Below are 21694 nucleotides of genomic sequence, written 5' to 3' on the forward strand. Positions count from 1 at the left end.
AGGAGAACCAGGTTCACTCCCTGGCTTGGGAAGATCCCTTGGAAAAGGAAATGTCAACCCACTCTAGTATTCTTGCCTGGAGAATTCCATGGACAGAGGAGCCTGGAGTGCTACAATCCTTGGGGTCACAAAGAGTCAGACATGACTGAGTGACTAACACTTTATGATGAAAGATAAAGATCGTAGTGTGTATATATGGTTGTCCTACTAAGATATATAACTATCTTGAAGGAAAGGATTTGAAGGAATTGAATGCACAGTAATTCAATTACCAGAAAAAAAAAAGAATATCCTATATTAAGCAAGTACAGCAGCAAGAGTTTAAGAAAGAAATAGATATGAAAAAATCACAGACTTAATATTTGATCTTGTTCATTGAAGATTTTAAAACAAACTTTATACTTAATTGCTTTAAATATGAAGTATCAGCAATATAGATTTTATTTCTACCACTTTTGTTTCAGCAAATTTTTTTTCAAAATGCTGCCTACTCAGGGCACTTATTAAAAAAAAGGTTGGACACAGGAAAATGTGGCTGAATAAGCATTGTTACTTCTGTGATTCTGCTCAAAATGTGTTTTGAAGCCATCAGGGTCAGTTTAGGAGACAATGATTGATGTCTTTTACAAGCTCATCCCTGCTTTAAAGCCTGTGTTAAAAATCTGCTTGTCAATATGAAAATACTTAAGCAATCCGTTTACCATTTCAGTTTCATCCATAGTAAATTGAAAGACATTTTAAGAAAGAAACTTTTTACAGAACTTCTATTAATTAAAAATGAACTTCTTTTTTTAAGAAATTAAAATCCTGGAAGACAACAAGGAATTGGAAAATGCTTTGAAAAATATTCAGCTGCCCAAAGAAGAAATAAAGAAACTTAAAGTGGATGATATTAGTAAGATCTTTAAAAACTTCTCATGAATAAATATGAAGCTGAGCACTTATCTTGCTTTTTAGAAACAAAATTGTATAGTTTTAAGTATAATGCTATAATAGTGTAACCCTATAATATTACAGGATCATAATTTTAAAATCTTACTATAGCAATAAGGTTTTATGAAATATCTTTCATATGTTTGTGAATAGGGTTGATATTTTTTCTATAGCTCCATTTCAACACTGATTGTTTTTAAAGTTTATCTAATTTTAATTTTAGAATGTGCTTCTAGAAAAACAATAGTTCGATATTTCTAGTAACTTGTAAATTAGACAAAATACATAATAAAAATCAAGAAAAACATAGTCTTGATTCTTCACAATTTACCAATTTAAGTTGATTTTATGTTATATATTATTGTTAAAGAAAATAAATAATGCTGAGTATAGTGGAATGAAGATTTTTCTCTGTTTTTGTTTTTCAAGCATTGTGGTACAAGATGATTCTTCCTCCTCAGTTTGACAAATCAAAGAAGTATCCCTTGCTAATTCAAGTGTATGTAATATTTTCTTTGGTTTAAAAACTATTTATTGAAAGCATGCTGTATTAAATACACATTTGTGAGATAGAATGAACCATTCTCCTCAGTAACAGTTCCTATTGATGGTGTTTTATATATTCCCCAACTAATCAGAGTAAATAAAATATGGCTATTTAAAATAGCTTGAGAAAGTTTTGAGATTTTTAGATGGACTTGCTTGCATTTGCTGTTTTGAATTTCCTTTGTGTGGCAAATTGCCTAATGTGTCAGAATACCTTTGAGATAGAGAAATTGCAGCCAAAAAAATATTGTAAATCATCTTCACATCTTATGTAATTGAGTTAGAAATGAAATAAGGGAATGGAATACATTTTGTGGAATCACACCCCAAATCAGTGCTGACCTACACACAATTTGCTTAAAACACCATGCATTTTTTTTAGTATATCTTATGCCTGCTTTTAGCAAGTGGCAGGTGGCAGAAATGACGAAAAACCCACACATATTCCTTGAAATGCCAACCCTAGATGTATCCGTTTTGGGGAATAGGAGGGGCTGTGTCCCAGAACAACTTCCTTGTAGCAAACCTCTGGGAAAAGCCTGGTCGTCTCTTGATTCTGAGCCAGTTCTAATGCCGCTGTTATTGAAATTTTATCATACGAATGTACTGGGAAATACTAAAGGCAATTCTTGGCCCCGATGGGAAGTTGAGTTTCACAAAAACATCACAGATTCTCTTTCTTTTTTCCCTTTAGGTATGGTGGTCCCTGCAGTCAGAGTGTAAGGTCTGTATTCGCTGTTAGTTGGATATCTTATCTTGCAAGTAAGGAAGGGATAGTCATTGCCTTGGTGGATGGTCGAGGAACAGCTTTCCAAGGTGACAGACTCCTGTATGCAGTGTATCGAAAACTGGGTGTTTATGAAGTTGAGGACCAGATCACAGCTGTCAGGTGAGCGCCTTCTCATTCAAACAGAAACTGATGTCAAGAAAAGTTATGCAATAACTTTTGGGTTTCTCCATCCTTAATGCCTTAATTATTTTTGTCTGTTTTCCTAACGTCATCTAAAGCTATCATTAATCATCAAGGGATATTTTTACCCAATATGAGAAAAAAATTATTCACGGAAAAGAGTAGAAAAATAATTCATAGTGAAAGATGATACTCTCTTTCCATGTTTTAGTCATTCTAATAGCCTTTCACTAACATGGCTCACAATTAACAGAAAAATTTGTATAACTTTAGGGATGGTCTGTAGAAAACAGGACATCTGAGTGCTCAAGCCTTGTGGATTCTACCTCATAAATTCAGAAATGGCTCAAGATTTCATCGGCACTATGTACTTTCAGATATCAGACATTCATTAATGATTAAGCTATCATATTAGCAAGAAAGTGTTTTCCTACTTTCATTTGACCAAAAAAAAATTTATTTTATGTAATAGAAATTACATTATGAAAACATTTAGAAGAAATACAGATTTATAATCTGACTTCTTCCCAACTACATTTTCAACCACAATTTATGGCTCAATCATTTCTTCCTGAAACAAAAAGAAAAGAGTCACCAAAATTGTTCCTAGTTTGGCAGCACTGTGCAGGATTCCTCTGGATATTTCTTATAGCTATCAGGTAGGTGACCTTAGAGAATAGTAGCTTGTAAATGTAAAAACTAACGCAGTCTGATTGCACTCTTAGTTGTGGATATACGTGCATGCATGACAGCTGAAGGTCAAACAATGCTTCACAGAAAAGACCAATTTAGAAAATAAATTAGTATGTTTCTTTTACCATCTTAATATCACGAATGATTATTGATTTCAGTGTAGCGTGCATAACACAGACTGTATTTAACAACTAGGAGCCAGGCCCAGACAATACTTTTCTGTATTTTTTGTCTCTAATCAAAACAGAAGAGTTTAGACTCACAAGTGATTTTTTTTTAATAGAAAAGTAATCATATGCTTTTAAATTTTCATTCTGTGGACACTAATTACACACACACACAAAACATTCAATTAAAAGCAAAGTCTATTTGGATAAAATCTAACAAATTAATAAGTAAATTATCAAATAATGTTACACAATCTATAGACATCATTCACACTTAACTTCTAGGAGGCTCTGTCTTTCCTACTCACCCAGATTTTTGGCCTTTCCACTATTTCAACTTTTTTGAGAGATACTTCTGTGTGACAGAGAGTCATAGGAAAGGTAATTCAAAGAAAAATCCCAAGATACAATGTCTCATATAAGACTATGGTATGCCTTAAAAATAGTAATGCAGCTACCAGTATTATAGACTTAATTCTTTTCTGGCTGTGCGTCACACTTGCTTATATGAAACCATGCAATAAAACACCTGGGACATGTAATCCAAAGGACAGAGATGGAAACTGTGGTTTATAATTCGACTTTCCAAAGTTGGTAGAGCTAAAAAGTGATTTGTTTGGTGTTGATTAAAAACAATCATTACCATCATACATCATTATATGTTTGTGCATTTATTTATCACCAAAAATGTGGCATTCAAATTTAAGAGGAATAACTCAAGAAACAGAAAAGATAGAACAGATAACTTCTTAATGTTTTTCTTTGGATGAATTGAAAATTTAAACCTGATATCCATGCACTGACCTTAATATAAACTGTTATTTCTGTTCAACACATAAAACAGGAAGCCACAAATTCTACTGATTTTTCACAATAACATAAATGACACTTAGAACTGAAATGAAGATTGGACCAGAGGCTGTAACTATCTACCTTTACCTCCTCTGAGCCATTTTTGGATGGAACCTGAAGAAAGTTTTTGTACTATAGATCAGACATATGTTCACTCATTGACTCAGCCATTCAAGAGCAGGTGAAGTAGTATATGCAGTTACAATACTCTGTATAAAATCATGCAATTTACAATCTCAACTTTCAGTGCACTTACAGTTTCTGAAGACTGAATAAACCACATGGAACTCTCTGTATTTACCTCAGTGAACAGGGGTGTCTGTGTGGCCCATGCAAAGTGCATCTACAGCAGTGGAGATGCCAACTGGGTTTGGCCTTCACTTTGCTTGCAACCATTATTCTGCAAAAGTATAAGGGAGGCCTTAAAGCCCAATGTTTTGAGAAGACAAAGCTAGAGAATAGATTTATAGTCATAATTCTGGAAAGAATTCAGTCACATATTTTCCAGAGAAATGTTTTAGGAATCAGACCCAGAATGTCTGACCTGAGGACTCGGGATTGTAATCCCTCTATGATAGTCCTCCAACTCTTGTTGCTGTCGTCCAGTCACTAAACTGTGTCTGATTCTGCAACCCCACGGACCATAGTCCACCAGGCTTCCCTGTCCATGGTCCTCAAATTACCTCATCCTGCCAAAAAAAAATAAATAAAGTAATGTGTTTCCTTGAATCTCTTAGGAAATGCAATCAGGCTAAATTTTTTACATAGCAAAAAAATCATATGTACATATTTGAAAATACTAGTAAATACTGTTGAAGGTTGAGAAATAAATTAGCTAAGTAAAGCAGGGGAAAAAAAGCCCTACAGCGGCACAAATTCTGAATGCCCCAAAGGAAATGCATTTGAGGTCAAAGCTTAAGGAAGACTGAGCCCTACGTTCTTCAGTCTCTTTTGCAAGTGGTACACATGTGAGTCCCTTAAAGCTTCAGTAGTTACAGGGTCAAATCTGCTCATCTGGGGTAAGTGCGGCACTTTAGACTTTCCCACAATTTTGAAACTTTCTATAACTTCAGGGATAGTGATAAGAAAGAATTATATGAGAAACAATATACTGTTATACATGATACCAATAAAAAACATTTCCAAAATAGAATAACAATCAATCAATAGTGTTTCAAACTGATTTTTAGCCTAGGGTTATTTTTAAGAGAGAAAATTTGTAAAGTCCAGACCAGTCTCCAAAATTAGAAAAACATGCTTTTTCCCCTGTTATTAACATTTTGTTGATTTAACTGCATTATTGGCAGTATTTCTGATAACCCTCCTGAAAGCTCTTCAGAATTTTGGAGGTAAATTTTATAAAGCCTGGTTGGTCTCAAAGTGCTCAGATTATCTAGCTAACCTTTAACCTAGTCTTGCCACATTAAGTGTTAATGTTTCATTTCCATGTTAACTATTGCGCTATCATTTCCTGTAAATGTCATCCTTTTGGAATAAACCTAGGAAGGGAGCTGTTAAGAATTTCCTGTTCCCATGTATCACCTGTTATTTGCTTTTACCCCAGATGCAAGGCAATATGATTGCTAGCTTCTGGGAGATCATAAAATCATGATTGATTTTATGGCTTCAAACTGGCTTCAAGCACTAGCAGCAAGATTGCTTTGTTTGGTTTTTTTTTTTCTTTTTTTCTTTTTTTTTTGACAAAGAAAGTGAACCTTCTTTTCTTCCATTTGGCTTTTGAAGTTTGTGGGCGAATTGCCAAAATACCACACTTGACAGCCCGTTTTCTCTACCTACTGTGAACAAGCATCCACACAGGTAGCAACTCTGCGTTCGCTACTGCATTTCTCCCCTGAAGACGCCTCAGTGTCCTTCAGAATTAGTGTCGAGTAAGCTGTGACTGACGGGGCTTCTTCCCATCTGTTTGTCCCGGGCATCTGCCCAACTCCTCTGTGCAGCAGAAACGTGCATTTTGAATCCATGCAACGAGCAAAATGGTTGCTGTGAAATCCCTTTAAGAAATTCCATTATTCAACTAAGGCAAATCACTCCATCCTAGTTCCAGAGAAGAATGAGGAAGGACATTAACGTCACTTAAGGCAACCAAAAAAAAAAAAGAGTTTTTCTGGTCATGAGGTCACTTTGGTCCCATCCCCTTCTTTTCCTTCACTGTCCCATCCAGGCCTCTGTAATGGTTCATTCACTTTGCTTTTTCCTTCCACTGCTTCTGTTTCTTTGAGAGTTTCTTCTATCAAAACACTCCCTAAATAAATCACAATGGCTCTGGAACACCAGCCCTCAGGTAAGCATGGAGTAAATTAGCCCAAAACACTCTTGCTTTGTACCAGCAATGCACTTAGATTTCTGAGAGTTTCCCAGGACTTTCTGAAGGTCACCATTAAGCATGGCCCTCTGCTCCTAAGGAAAGATTTGTCTTCAAACTTGATTTCAAATGAAGGGTCTTTTGTGATAGAGCTTGAATAAATCATGTTCATATTCTAAAAGATACATATAGTTGTCCAAACCATGATAAACAGAGGGTATCTAAATATGAAATAAGGGAGGGATAGATATTTTTCCATGGATGGATGTGACCAAAAATGAGACAGTGATTATGATGTGTGTGTATGTACTAAGTCGCTTCAGTCATGTCCAACTCTTTGCTACCCTATGGACTGTAGCCTGCCAGGCTCCTCTGTCCATGGGATGCTCCAGGCAAGAATATTAGAGTGGGTTGCCCTGCCCTGCTCCAATTATAATGCATGTCAACTTAAATAAAAGGTTAAAATGAGGCGAACTCAAAATTGTTTAAAAATGAGTTTACTCAAGTATAGCAGAGGAATTGCAGTTCTGGACTCACAAACTATAGCAAGCTATAGGCCAGTTCATTGAGGGTTTAGGATAGGCTGTATTATAGGCAGGGAATATAAAGAGGGAAGAGTTTAGTGAGAGTCTGTTAAAATCAAAAAAACAAACAGAGACCAACTTTGACTACTACCTGGACAGATAAAACTAGTCCCATCATACAAAGCTCAATTCAGTGTATTTTGAAGAACTAACCTGACTTGGATCATTTCTTGTTCTGGTCTCTGGAAACCATAAGCAAAACTTTCCAAGGCTGATATGAGGCCAACTCCCTATCATTTAAGAAAATTTCAGTAATATCAGTTTTCTGTACATCAGGCATATATGGAAATCAGTCTCTCGCAGTCCTGAGGGCACCTGTGTGCGATTTTTCATTTTTATTTTTCAGTCCCATTTTAGATTGAAATTCTTTCACATTAACATGTAAGCAAACAAAATCATAAGAAATTAATAAAATTTAAAACAGGAACAACAAAACTTTTTTTTTTTTCCCAAAACCTGCAGATTTGGAAATTTGGTCCCACTCAAAATGCTATTTCTTCTGGTGTTACTATGAGCCTATCTCTGTCTCTTTTTTACTTATAAATAACTTAACTACATTTAATATCAAACTCAAAAACAGGTAGCTGTAGTCTGAGAACCTGAACTAACCATTTACTTGTTCAGTGCACTAAAAAATTATTTCCCCTTTTGATCAATATTCATTTGCTGAATACGAGCTTTTTCATCTGAGCCCCAAGTAACTAACCAGGACAATTAGGGTTAGGAGGCCTTACAGACACGAGTACTACTCAATAGATGTACCATAGAGTTTAACAGCTCCTTTATTCTTTTGCAGAAAAATGATAATATTATTTTAATTATTTGTAAATGCAACCTTATTATGCATGTGTTTAAACAAAGAAAATGTAGCGTTTCTATTAAATCTTTGGATTAAATATGCTTGTGTAATGAAGTAAATGTCATGTGTACACACTTAAAATTCTAAAAATTTGTTTCTTTTACTTTAGAAAATTCATAGAAATGGGTTTCATTGATGAAAAAAGAATAGCCATATGGGGCTGGGTGAGTTGTTTTATATGTTTTATGCTTGTTATTTGGTTCAGCAATCATCATTTTCTAAAGTGTTCGCTTATAAGATTTCTCATGAAATGTTAATGTTGCAACATAATTTGATCTGTCAATGGAAACAGTCAATTTGGATAATCTGGGCTTCAAAGTGGTGGCTTTAAGTGTTTGTTCCTTTTTTAAAAATCATTTTGTTTCTCCCTTGTATAGAAAATTAACTCATAATTGATACTCTTTCACTTAATTTCAGCCATTAGAGTACATAAAACTGAATCATATTTGTCAGAAGTTTAATTCCCTTTGTTTTTTTTTAGAGTTAACATATTTTTTTATACTTCATCATTTCATTTTAATGAAAAGCTAAGATAAAGTTGAAAATTACAGGAAATTTCAAAGTATAAATTCCTTAGGACCCAGTCTATCCTAGTCATATCTTGGCTATTTGATTCTTATTTTTGTAATCAAATTTTTTCCCTGAACTAATGTTAATTTCTGCTAACTGGAAGAAATAATTATTTATTACTAGTTATAGGTCGTGGAAATCATTTCTCAAGTTTGAGAAACTATACCAGTTTTCTAAATACATACAGAAAGAAAGTGGCGACATTTACCAGTCTTGGGCAATAAAGTCACTGGAAAGTTCAGAGAATTATGGGAAAGAGTTTAGAATCGCCTATTATAAATTATGATAATCACCCTTCAAAGAAGATTTCCTGTTTCACTTTTTGGTCTGAGTTTGTACATTTGCAAGTCAATTTGCAGCCATTTGTGCTTGGGTTGTTTTTCTTGGCTGTTTTCTGAGAGCGGCCTGCACAAGATGGAGGGAATGAAACCCAATATTGAAGGGAATCTGCAGGATTCCTCTCAGCTCAGTGACCAGATGAAGAGCTGTTATGAATTTGTAAAAAGTTGTTATTTCGAGCCATTTGGTCCTTCTTAAAACTATCAAGTGTTAAGTATCAAAACAGAATGGAATTCAAATGGGTGGAAATAAATGAAATATTTTATAGTGAAACATTTCAGATAAGGCTTTTCTTACCATCCATTTTTATAAAATTTCCTAAAGTAAATTCTTGAAAGATTCACATTTTGAACTGAACACTTACATATAATCATGAACATTTCTCACTTTGCTTTTGCTTCAGGCTTTGAAATAACCATAGAGTGAACTTTTAATTTCATTTCTAGAACATTCTAGGTTGAAGTACTTTGGTAGAGAACTACGTATGTAGATGATTTAAGAAACCCACTCATTACATGAAGGAGAGTGGGGTTTATCCATGACTCTGTAACATGTTTCTCCTCTGAGTTTTCTGTTTCTGTGACCATTATACTCTATTCATCCTTTAAATGTTGGTGTTTTTCTGGATCTGGTCTTGATTCTCATTGTTCTTCACTTTCTTGGAGAAATCCACATGGTGTCAAAGACGAGGCCGACTGCCAGATGCCTGCCACTAGCCTCATCTCTCTCTTCTGCGCGCCACATTTCAAATGCCTGCTGATCATGTTTCCCAAATGTCTCACCGAGCCCTCAAGCTTAACTTCCTGAAGTTAAACATACTATGTTGGTGGTGTTCAGTCTCTAAGTCATGTCTGACTCTTTTGTGGCCCCTTGGACCATAACCTGCCAAGCTCCTCTCTCCATGGGATTTTCCAAGCAAGAATATTGGAGTGGTTGCTATTTCCTTCTCCAGGGGATATTCCCAACCCCAGGGTTGAAGCCACATCTCCTGCACTGGTAAGTGTATTCTTTACCACTGAGCCACCAGGGAAGCCCTAAACAGATTATAGTCTACTTTAAAACAAATCTTCACCTTTAATAAGGACCTTACCACATACCTGAGCTTCCCAGGTGGCTCAGTGGTAAAGAATCTGCCTATATACTGGAGATGCAGGAAACACAGGTTTGGGAAGATCCCCTGGAAGAGGGCATGGTGACCCACTACAGTATACTAGCCTGGAGAATCCCATGGGCAGAGTGGCCTGGTGGGTTACAGTCCATAGGGTTGCAAAGAGTCAGACACGACTGAAGTCACTGAGCATGCACAGCGTATACCAAGTCACCCAAACTGGTGAGATGCTTTCAGCTCTAGAGATGCTTTCAACTTCTCCAGCTCCCTGACTCCAATATTCTATTGATTAGTAAATTCTGTCAATTCTGCCTCCATATATCTGAGTCTATTCTCATCATCCTCACTGACATTATTTTAGTTCAAGTTTCTTTATATGTAATTTAAACCAGAGCTTCTCCAACCTTAGCTTATATAAGCATCACCTGGAGAACGTGTTAAAGCAGTTCCCAGGGCCCTCACACCAGAGCTTCTGATTCTGTACTTGAGTGGATTATGAAAGTCCACTTGCATGGACCATAGGTTGGGAGGTACAGGTTTAAATCTTGCAATTGTCCCTTAGCTAGCCTCCTTGCTTTAGTTTCATAAGCGCCAATGTTGCTGATGAAATTATTGTTCTAAAACACAATTCTTTCCATGTTGCTTTTTTGCTTATATTGCTCATATATATTCTAGGGCTACCTGCTGACTTCAGCCTAGTGCCCAGACGCATTTACTTGCATGCAAGGCCCTTGGCAATCTGATTGCAACCTACTTTTTCAGTCTCATCTCCCTCTACTTCTGCCCACACCTTATGAATAATTTGATTTGTCTGTGTCTCCTTGTTCCCATGAGTCTATCACGCCCGTTTCATGCACCTCAGTGACCATCCTCTTCTTCCATGCCCCATGTCTTCCTCTCTCCAAAATGCAAAATTTCTACTTATTTTTTTAAGACCCAGCTCAGATATGACCTTTGTATGCTCCAGTAGCTCTTTATTACTTGCTCTTATAGGAATTATCGTTTTATCTTATTTGTACATTGTCTTCTCTCACAAGGATGTAAGCTCATCAGTGGAATGGACTTTGTCTTTCAACTTTGTTTCTCAAATGCTTAGCGCAGTATTCACCATCTCACATATCTATGCGGCTGTTTAAGCTGAATTTAATCCTGTAAGTCAACATTCCTCCAATGTGTTGTACCATGAAATCTGGGGGCAAACGTTCTCTGGTCTAATAATTTGGTAAATTATGAACTCTATATAATAGTGCATATAGGCTCCATGAAGAACAGGAAAAAATCTGTTAATTTTTTTTAATATAGTATTACCAAAAAGTATTTGATTCCATGGATACCTCTTTGAGAAGTGGTCTTGAAGTCAATAGGGAGTGAAACTGGAGTCTTAGGAAGATACTCTTGGCTGCAGAATGAAGAATGGCCTGATGTCGGGAGAGGGAGTGGTTCAAAGGATTAGGAGGGATGTAATATTGGCAACAAATACCAAGGGCCTGAATTTATGCAGTGAAGAAAGGGGCAAAAATAGGTCATAGTTTTGTGTGTTCTTTTATAATATAATAAGCAGAGACCTATGGGAAATTGGAGAAGGGAAAGAGAAAGATGTTGAGAATGACCATTTGGGTTTGTTTACCTATTACTGTGTTCTGTAAACATCTGTTTCCACAAAGTATTAGACACTTTGCTAAACTGAGAAATACACTAAAGCTAACTACACAAGTTTTTGTTTGGCCAGTTGGTCAGTAAGTTTCAAATCATACATTTCCCTCCATTATCCAGATTAAGAAGGGGAGAGAAGGCATTTTCATTGTACCCTTTCATTTTTCTGGCACACAAACTAAATGCTAGTAGCCTGGTTTTTAGCTACTTAATAGATATGTACTATGTACTCTGTACTCAGCACTATGCTTAGGAAGTGTCTGTTATGACAGCGGTTCTGACCTGGGCAATTTTGCCACTCAGGGGACATTTGGCAATGTCTGGAGACACTTGGTTGTCGGAACTGGGGGAGTGCTACTAGCATCCAGTGAGTAGAGGCCAGAGATGCTGTCAAATGTCCCACAGTGCACAGGACAGCCTCCAACAGAAAAGAATTATCCAGCCCCCAATGTCAATAGTGCCAAAGTTGAAAAACCTTGATTTATATGAAGAAAAATTAAAGCGATTATTGTGACAATTGAAGAGCAGCAGGGGTTTTGCTAAATTATTAGAATAACAACCTCATTTATGGGCTTTGCTTTGTTAATATAGACCTAGCCAGGTGGTGTTGAATAAGCATTAGTTCGTGATTTAATCTTAGTTCCTTTCTCTTCCAGTGACTAATTATAAGCAATTTGAATTGCTATGTGTGATCAACGATGTAAAAGTAGGACAAATGCACCTCTAATGAGACTATATTAGACTCTGAACTTAAAACTTCCAAACAAGGTTGCTCTAATGTAGGGATTATAGAGGAAGTAGCTTGTTGTCAGATGTCCTGCTGTTGAGCCTCAGCTCTACCGCTTACTCTAAATTTATTCTGAGCCTCAGTTTCCTCATCATGAAATGCAACAATAATTTCCCCACCAAGTCACTATGAGAGTTAGATGAGTTAATAGGAAAGTCATATATTAAACAAATATTGATTCTATTCCCAATGTGTTTCAGATTGCATCATCAGTGCTAGGGGGGACATTCATTAACAAGATGGACAAAAATCTCTACGTTTATCAAGCTGGGAATGGTTGGGGAGAAAGGCAATAAGCAAGATAAATAGATAGCACAGATAAAATGTTAAATAATGATTGATGCAATGGAGGAAAGCAAAACAAGAAAGGAGTGAGGAGCATCATGTAAGGTTGATGCAGTTTTAGATTAGAAGGACAGGTGAGACTTTTTTTTTTTTTTTTGGAGTTAAGACTTGAAAAAGGAAGGAAGTAAGCCATGCCAATTGTGGAGACAAGGAAATTCCAAGCAGGGGGTGGTGGCATTTGCAGACGTCCTGGGGCTAGATCATGCCTGGAGAATTCAAAGAACACTAAGAGAGCCAGTGAGCAAAGAGAGACAGGATAGGGGAGAAAGGAGACAGCCTGTAGGACCACAAAGACTGTTGCAGTGACCTTAGCCCTACAAATGTTAACTAGTTGTTATTACTGCCTGTAGGCAAAATAGTCCAGTCTGATTTATAGCTCCCATCAGAATACTGTTCCATAAATCCCTCAAAATTCTGTGCCCTTCTAAGAAAGTTTTTAAAGATATCCTTCATTTAAACAAAATGGCAAGGCATCTAAGTGCAAAGGACAAAATTCTAGAATTCTCATGGCCAATCTGCTCCGTGGGCTCTTTTCTTACTGCATCCACCCACTCTGCCTTGGAGCCCCACCCATGGGAGAGCAGAAAAAAGTCAACTCGGGTGGTTATTTTTTTGTTTTTTTCCCTCCCTTTATTTCTACAATAGAAACAGCTTTTCTAAGCTGCCTGAGAATTTAAAGTACACCTTCTTTTGTTGTGCTGCTGCTATACTAATTTTGCTTTTACAAATTTCTGGAGACAATGTGTTCATATCGAAAAGGTGAAGATTTTATTCAGATACCACACTCTTATCTAATCAGTGAACAAATACAGATTAATATTTTTATAATTTCTAGGATGTGGGACAGAGATGTTCAAAACCCTTTTTACTATATGCAAATGCTCTAATTTCAAATATCATTCTGTGCTATTTTGTGTTATGGGGCGTACAAGAGGAAAAGCAGAACCCAGTATTATAATTTGCAGTGAACATACTTTTCCAATTAAACCGTAAACGATCAAATTTCTAAAGGACTCAGGCTTACTCTACATGCATTCAAATCTAAAATTAAGAACGGAGAAAAAAAATCTTTCATTTCAGTAATAGTTGTTGCTAACCTACTAATCCAGATTATTTTTATAAGTAAAAGTTTGATCCTGATGAGAATTTTCACTTATCAAAATGATTTTAAAACCCACATTTTCCTTCTGTTTTTAAAATATATTTTTCCTCTATTAAAATACGTTTAGTTCTCCTCCAAGTATAATGAAAGGAGGCCACGGTATAATTGGAGCTGCCTCTTTTAGTCTGTGTTTTGTAGCCAAGGGTCCTCAGTAAGATTCCCCGGAGATGGAAACATAAAACTGTAAACCAGTTAGAGCATTCTTTCTCTAACAATTGAATTCAGCAAGAGGCTTTAGCTGATCCCTGCGGGCCATGTACTTCATGGATTAAGACTAGACCTCGGCCACTGACCTGCTGCCTGATTTTACCGTGTCTGTCTTCTGCTTCTTCCTTGCTCTGTAGGGCTCTCACTCCCACCCTCTCTTAAGACTGACTTTTCTGTGGCAAAAGACGATATGATCTCTCCTGACCTGAGGGCAGATCATTCCCAGAAGTTTGTGGTAGTAACAAGGCACCCCATTAGTTAGAGAGCCATATTGCCCTCTTAGGGACGTTCCTGTGTTGGGGCAAGAATAATCACATCCTAATCTAGCACAGACATTGGTGCGGGTGAGGGTGGGGGTAAACTTAATCCAGGACACTGCTTAATCCATGTGCCCAGAGGAAGCATCTCTCTCCCAACAGGTAGACAAAATTGCCTTCTGGGGGAAGATGCAGCTTTCTTATGAAGTTGTCTGTTCATTTCTTCATTTTCAGGAAAAGGTTCAAATTTCCGAGTGACACAGACACACATCTTCTGTTATCAGGGTCACATTTCTGAATCACCCACCGATTCCCTGGTAAAGAAAAGTGATGAGTGCTAAACCTGCTTCAGACTCTGCAATTTGTATCTCCTTTTGTGTGTGTGTTCCCTGAGGTAGTAGGGGCAAGCAAGATTTGTTAAGGCACCAATGGCTTTTCCTCCTTTGAGCTGCTATGCCAGAAATCCTCAAAACAGAATACGTATATACAAACTCTGGCCATCTCTTAAACTACACACGAGGTTCCTCTGTCGTTCCCTTGATGTTCTCTTTTGAAAACAGATTAAGTAAATACACAGATATAAGTTTTGCCTCACATTACTGTTGTACACTGTGGAATGTATCTTGCTTTTACATTTGGAAAAGATCTTTTTGTGTGTACACTTTTTAAGAATAAAATTCTGCTTCTGCCATAGCAAGGTCCTGTTTGGAAAAACATAGAGGCATGGGTAAAGAAATTCTTGCAGAAAAATTGCAGTTGTATCGATCTCTTAAACTGCCCCCTCCATATTCTGATCAGCACACCAGGTATTTGTAATTGACTAGGATGAAATTATTGGAACTTATTGCCAAGAGTGCAAGATAGACATTTAATCTACCCAATCCATATTCCCCAGCTCCCATCAGCACTTATTGTGAGTAGAATCATTATACAAATATGTTGGAGAGTTTAGGAGAGTGAATCTGGGACTAACTCCTAACAATGTCTCTACAGTCTTATGGAGGTTATGTTTCATCGTTGGCCCTTGCTTCAGGAACTGGTCTTTTCAAATGTGGGATAGCTGTGGCTCCGGTCTCCAGCTGGGAATATTACGGTATGGAAACATTTCATAAATGTTGCTGCAAAAACATTTAACACATAATTACTCTATATTTAAGGTTGCTAGGAAAACAAATTATGCAGTAAAATTCACCCCAGCATCACTGGGAAAAATATAATCTATAAATGAGGTTGCTTATATGATTCATTATAATCATGTTCCAACAATCAAAGAAATCTTAAGATGAGAAAGGACTCTTCCAAAACCCAATGAATCTTATTCTCCTAGAAACCTTGTGCACCCTGATAAACCAAATCTTTAAAAATCAGAGCTAACTCTGTTTTTGCAGACACACAGGTGCAGCCAAACTGGCTTTTAAGCAGTTCTTAGGGAAAATCAGGCCAAGCCAAGTAATTCACCACCACACAACAGTTTGCAGCTGCCTGATACATTACTCCAGAAGTCAAAGAAACAAAAAATTTGTTCAAGAAGTATATCTTCCATGTGTGCCTATTTTTATGATTAACGTCAATGCAGGATAACTATTTGGACTTAATTATAATAAATGCACAAAAATTAGCTTTCATTAGATCCTCTTCCCTGTGTTGAGGTGAAAATGAAGCAATTGTGACTTGGGAATCTTTACTCAGAGGAAAAAAGTGTGTTGGGGGGTGAGGAGGAGTTGGGGGACATATTTCTATCCCAAATTAAGAGACCAATGAGAGTACTAGAGGTGGCTGCATTTGTGATTTCTTTAAAAATGTAATGAGGTCATTCCTAGCTCAACATTTCCCCCATCAAAGAACTTTGGGCAGAAGTGAAAAAACTGAAGAGCTGTCCATTCTATTGTTAGGTGCTCCTGTTTCCATAATCTTCTCCTGCATCTCTTCTCCAGAGACAACTAGCAGAGCAAATGACTAGGGTGGAGCATTACAGAAAGGAAAGCAAGACCTTTCCTCAGCAGCTCCCCCTGGGAGATTGAGGAGCTGGCTCAGACAGTAAAGAATCTACCTGCAATGGAGGAGATCAGAGTTTCGATCCCTATGTTGGGAGGATCCCCTGGAGAAGGGAATGGCTGCCCACTCCAGTGGAGAATGCCATGGACAGGAACCTAGCAGGGATGCAAGAAATCAGACATGACTGAGAGACTAATGCATTCACTATCCGGCCTGAGTTATCACATGCAAACCTCATGCTCTTACATATTTTACAGCATCTATCTACACAGAGAGATTCATGGGCCTCCCAACAAAGGATGATAATCTCAAGCACTATAAAGTAAGCATCTTCTGTTTTATTTAGGTCATTAATTTATTTCATATGTGCTAAACAATTGTAAAGCAGTCATTCAGAGTTTATACTTCTGCTGGGTCCACAGGCAAATATAATGATCTTTTGTCAGCTGTAAAACACCTTACTAGAAGGAATTAACTCCCTTTGGATTCTACTTTTTCTTTCCTCATCCTCCTCCCCACCCCCAACCCCCACACAGCTTGAGCGGGCATCGTTTATGCCTAAGGTCTCACTCATATGTAACATATGACACATAAACTTTCAGTTTTTCAAACTAAGAATCAGATGGAAGTAATGCAAATGATGATGAAAATGTGTTGCTCTGACTCTTAAATATTTATCAACCAAAGCAATACATAATTTCAGTATTGGTGCTAAGTCCATTGCACAATGATTTAGCTAGTTTTCTATTAGAACTTGCAGCAACTAAAATGTTAATTTTTCCCCTTTTCCAGAATTCAACTGTGATGGCAAGAGCAGAATATTTCAGAAATGTAGACTATCTTCTCATCCACGGAACAGCAGATGGTGAGGTTTAAGCAAGACTCTTACACATAAAAATACTGAGCCAGCATCACTTTGTTTAAGAAACATTAAGCATCCTCCTATGCCTGTGCTCAGGGTCAGTACCTAAGAGTCAGGGACATTTCCATAAGCGAGTGTGATTACTCACTGCTGACAATGTCAACTGCATGACTAGACAATTGTTGGTGTTCATTTCCAGGCAGTACATTGTCACTCTGCTTTCTGGTATTTAGCAGCACTTTAACTCTCTCTCTTTGTTGCAGATAATGTGCACTTTCAAAACTCAGCGCAGATTGCTAAAGCTCTGGTTAATGCACAAGTGGATTTCCAGGCAATGGTACATAATTTCATTTTATTCGGGTTGATGGCTTTAGACCCCTAAGCTAAAAGGAGGACACTTCTTCTTCTCCTTTTTTTTTTTTTTTCTTGCTGAAACCTGACAAGAAGGCTATTCAATAGAGTAGGCAGAACATTAGCAAATGACTCTTGGATCTTCCATGAACTCCCTGAGGGATACTAGGCAAGCCACGCCACGTTTGCTGACCCCAGTCGAGTCATATATTAAATAAAGGCTTCCACAAGATTAGAGGCTCTTCTAGCTCAAACATCTAACAGTTCTATGGTCCTGCATACTGAGCGCAGCTTCGTGCTTCAAATCCCTGTAAAACCTCAAAGCAGCCAGAAGATTCTGTTTATTCAGTAAGAAGCCATCGCAGAAGGCTGTCAGAGACCTCAGAGGCTCCCAGAAATCATGTGGTTCCACTCAGAGCTAGAGAATCCTTCTATCTCTGTGTTTTCAATGCCTGACATGTGCTTGGCCCACCACAGAAGCTCATATTTTCACTGACTGAATGAATGAATGAGCTAGCTGTGAAATCCAGTTGCTTGAGGAGTGGGAAATGGAGACAGAGAGGAAAATAAGGCAAAACCCAAGTCGAGAGAGACAATCCTTGGTGGTTCCATCCCCCTTCTCCACTTTTCCCTCACTTGCTTATGTTGCACAAGAACCTAGAAAAGGAAACCCTCCTTCTTTCAGAAATTTGGCTTCTTAAAATAATTTACAGAGGGTGAGGTGAGACTTTTCTGGTCTTTTTTTATCCCCTTTACCATTTTTTAAACTGTGACTCCTAAAGTGCATTCAACTCATAAGAATATAGTATTACATCAATAACCACTAGCCAACTTTATTCAGTGAAAATCATCTTACTGACATCTCTCCAGCAATAAAATTTAAATCCATAATACCATCTCCCTGTTTTTTTTAATAATACTATTTTTAACTCCTATGAAGGATGTTTATGGTTATACGTATTATGGATTTTCTACAATAGAGAGGAATTAGATTCAGAGGCTAAAAGCTTCATGGAATTTTTTAGCTAGAAGGTGCCTTAGAGGAAGTGAAATCCAACCCCCTCATTTTTCAAATGAGGAAACCAAACTCTGGAAATTTAAAGTAACCAACCCAGCACGCCAGTTCTGGAATCCAGGCTCGGAATTCCAGGGTGCTGGCCACTGTGAAAGCTCTACCACCCCAATGCGATCTCACATATAGGTTTAAAAAATATGAAACAATGGTGAAAGTTAGTAAAAGGGCTTTAAATCTTCTTGTTCTTCACATATACATGTAAATTACTTTATTTATGCAAGTATTCTTAGGTATTTCAATGGTAATATTAGAAAAATTACCAGGTTCTGAGAGCACAAAAAAGTCAAAGCCGGAGGCACTGTGGGGTTGCAGGAATAAAATAAGATTCTTCCCTTTGTGTTTCAGTGGTACTCGGACCAGAACCATGGCCTATCCGGCCTATCTACGAAGCACTTATACACCCACATGACCCACTTCCTAAAGCAGTGTTTTTCTTTGTCAGACTAAAACCATACAGATACAAGACTGTATCACAATCTGAACACTTCCTATGAATGCCTCAGACCGTTTGCTTGTTTCACTCTTTATGCTGTTAAATGTTGGTATAAACAAACACACCAATGTTGTTCTGAAGGCTGACAGAAGATTCAGAGGACTCAGAAGTTCAACCTAAATATTGTTTACATTTTCTGGCACTCTGTGAAAGAAGAGAAAAAGAGGCCCTGCCTTTTGCTTTGGACACAAACAGTGCTTTGTTACCTGTTCATTTGAGGGGAAAAGAATAAAATCAGAAGTTAAAATGCTATTATTTTCTCTGTGTTCATTCATTTTAGGTTCCAGTTTCTATCAGAGAAAGAAATGCTTGGGTTTGTTAGACAAGTGCTTGAATAATAGGGTGGTCACGGAGGAGAAGAATCTAGAAGCAGTTTTGGATTTTTGTAAATAGAATTCGAAATGCTGGGGAAAAAAAAAGCTCAGAGTGTGCTAAAGCATTGTTCAGAAATCAGGTTGGCAACACATTTTGTAGAGGCACCCTGACGTTTGCTCTCTGTGCTGTCCCTCCAAGAAACGTTTATTAAATTTCTCCCAGAAGGTTTCTTATTGTCAAAAGCATTTGATAAAGATAAAGTCAGAATTTTGAATCCAGGCTCCTTTTAAGAAATGCTTCAAATTTGGAAATGTTCCTATTTTAGATTCCGTTTTAGAATGAGTAATGGTAACTGTTTTCAGATTGCTACGCCACACCAAACTAAATAAAACAAAAAATTAAACAAAATGGACATCAATAGCTAGAGAAGGAAAATGTTACATCTATGAGATTATTCTGGGGTTTTTGTTCTATAAGTTTATTTGAAAAAGAAAAAAATACCAGAAGTACCATAATGCCTGCAATCCCAAAGGCAACGCTCTGCCAGGAGCTGTCCCTGTCAATTAGAAGCACAGACAGTGCGCCATCTCTGTGATGACCATAGAATTAAAAAGGTCCACACCAGGCCACCATAAGGTATCTCTTATATGAATGTTGAAAGTATCCACGAAGCCACCACTGAGGGGACTTTTCATTGACATGGTTCCCAGCATTGGATTACTCTGGATGATTTCTCCCCACCCTTGGCTTGATCCTTCCCAGTGGTAGATAGGAGACCCTCAACCTCTGTCATGCTATATAACCAAAAGAGGCATGGAAACTTACAGCAGCAAGGGGCCTTAAAGGTCATATACCATAGCATCCTCTAGGGTTTTCTGATCTTTCTCAGTCCAGAACTCTTTCTCCTATGACTTTCTGAAATCAGGCTCCTGTTCAGGTCACAGAGTCCCACCTCACCTGTCAGGAAGGGCACAGTGTGGATGTCAGGGGGCCTGGGCAACACCCCCACAGATTCGGAACTGGCCATAGCACCTCTGCACATCTACACAACAGTTGATGCTCTGAGGGTCAGAGAGAAGCTATTGCTGTCCTTTTTTCTTCCACAGGGAGCAGTCTGCAAAGCAAACCCAAGACATTTCTGCATAATTTACTCCCCATTTGCTCTCTACGACTAGGAAATGAAGACTAGCCAACAGTCATTGCCTGACACTCTATCAAGGGAGATACCAGGGCAATTACAAATAATAAGGCAGTCTTGTTACCTTCACTTATTTTCTGTCTTTGTGAAATATGTGAAGCTGGCATTTAATATCAATGTGCAAAAAGTCATCTCCAGTCTCAAGCCTTGGCTCCCACTACTATAGAGGTAACTTCTATAAGACAGATTGCCATTTTCTCCAAGTAGAAATCTCTAAGGATTCTCCATGGTCTGTGAAATAATGCTGTGGATATTCGATGTAGAACATTGTCATCATTACAGAAAGTGCTGTTCAGTGGTGCTGTCCTAGAGGAATCTTCACAGACCATATCTTGGAACATAGCATATTGCATAGGCTCGCCAACTGGTGAATGATTGAACAGCTCAACTCTGTGTTCATGGGAGACTCAGGCTTTCTACATCACTGTTAATGCAACCTTCGAGAACTCCTCAGGCAGAATTATCCAGCAGCTCCTTGGGACTGTGTGTGTTTATGTACTTATCTATCCATTCAAAAAACATTTGTCCAGTTTGTCTATATACCTGACACTATGCAAGGCTTTGAGGATGTAGAGCAGAGCAAGGAAGCAATGAGAGTGACAGGGTTATTTTGTAATTTTTTTTTTTTTTTTTAACATTCACATTTTGTAGAGATTTACCAGATTTTTCTTTTGGCTTGGAAAATAAGAAGTACATAAAGTACAAAGATTTTAGTAGAAAATACCAAATTAAAAGGGATAATTAAACATCATTTCTATTTGCAGAAAGTGAATTAGAATAATAACTATCCTTTGCCACACTTTATTGTTGTATATGAGATTTGGGAAGGAGGATGTCCCACCATATTAATTCACCCTTCAGTTCAGTTCAGTTCAGTTCAGTCGCTCAGTCGTGTCTGACTCTTTGCGACCCCATGAATCGCAACACGCCAGGCCTCCCTGTTCATCACCATCTCCCGGAGTTCACTCAGACTCATGTCCATTGAGTCCGTGATGCCATCCAGCCATCTCATCCTTGGTTGTCCCCTTCTCCTCCTGCCCTCAATCCTTCCAAGCATCAGAGTCTTTTCCAATGAGTCAGCTCTTCTCATGAGGTGGCCAAAGTATTGGA

The 21694-nt window shown here is 37.7% G+C and overlaps 1 protein-coding gene across 1 annotated transcript in view; it reads left to right on the forward strand.

The window, feature by feature from the left end:
• FAP (fibroblast activation protein alpha) overlaps nt 1-19323 on the forward strand; it is an 80732-nt gene extending 61409 nt beyond the window's left edge. The window contains exons 18-26 of the mRNA XM_004004657.5: nt 797-895; nt 1363-1432; nt 2174-2368; nt 7977-8031; nt 15289-15388; nt 16548-16612; nt 17083-17155; nt 17416-17489; nt 18924-19323. Of these exons, the coding sequence (XP_004004706.3) occupies nt 797-895; nt 1363-1432; nt 2174-2368; nt 7977-8031; nt 15289-15388; nt 16548-16612; nt 17083-17155; nt 17416-17489; nt 18924-19025 (833 nt within the window). The 3' untranslated portion in view covers nt 19026-19323. The remainder of the gene's footprint in view (nt 1-796; nt 896-1362; nt 1433-2173; nt 2369-7976; nt 8032-15288; nt 15389-16547; nt 16613-17082; nt 17156-17415; nt 17490-18923) is intronic.
• Nucleotides 19324-21694: the final 2371 nt, after the last annotated feature.

The sequence above is a fragment of the Ovis aries genome, chromosome 2, assembly GCF_016772045.2.
Source record: "Ovis aries strain OAR_USU_Benz2616 breed Rambouillet chromosome 2, ARS-UI_Ramb_v3.0, whole genome shotgun sequence".
NCBI lineage: Eukaryota > Metazoa > Chordata > Mammalia > Artiodactyla > Bovidae > Ovis > Ovis aries.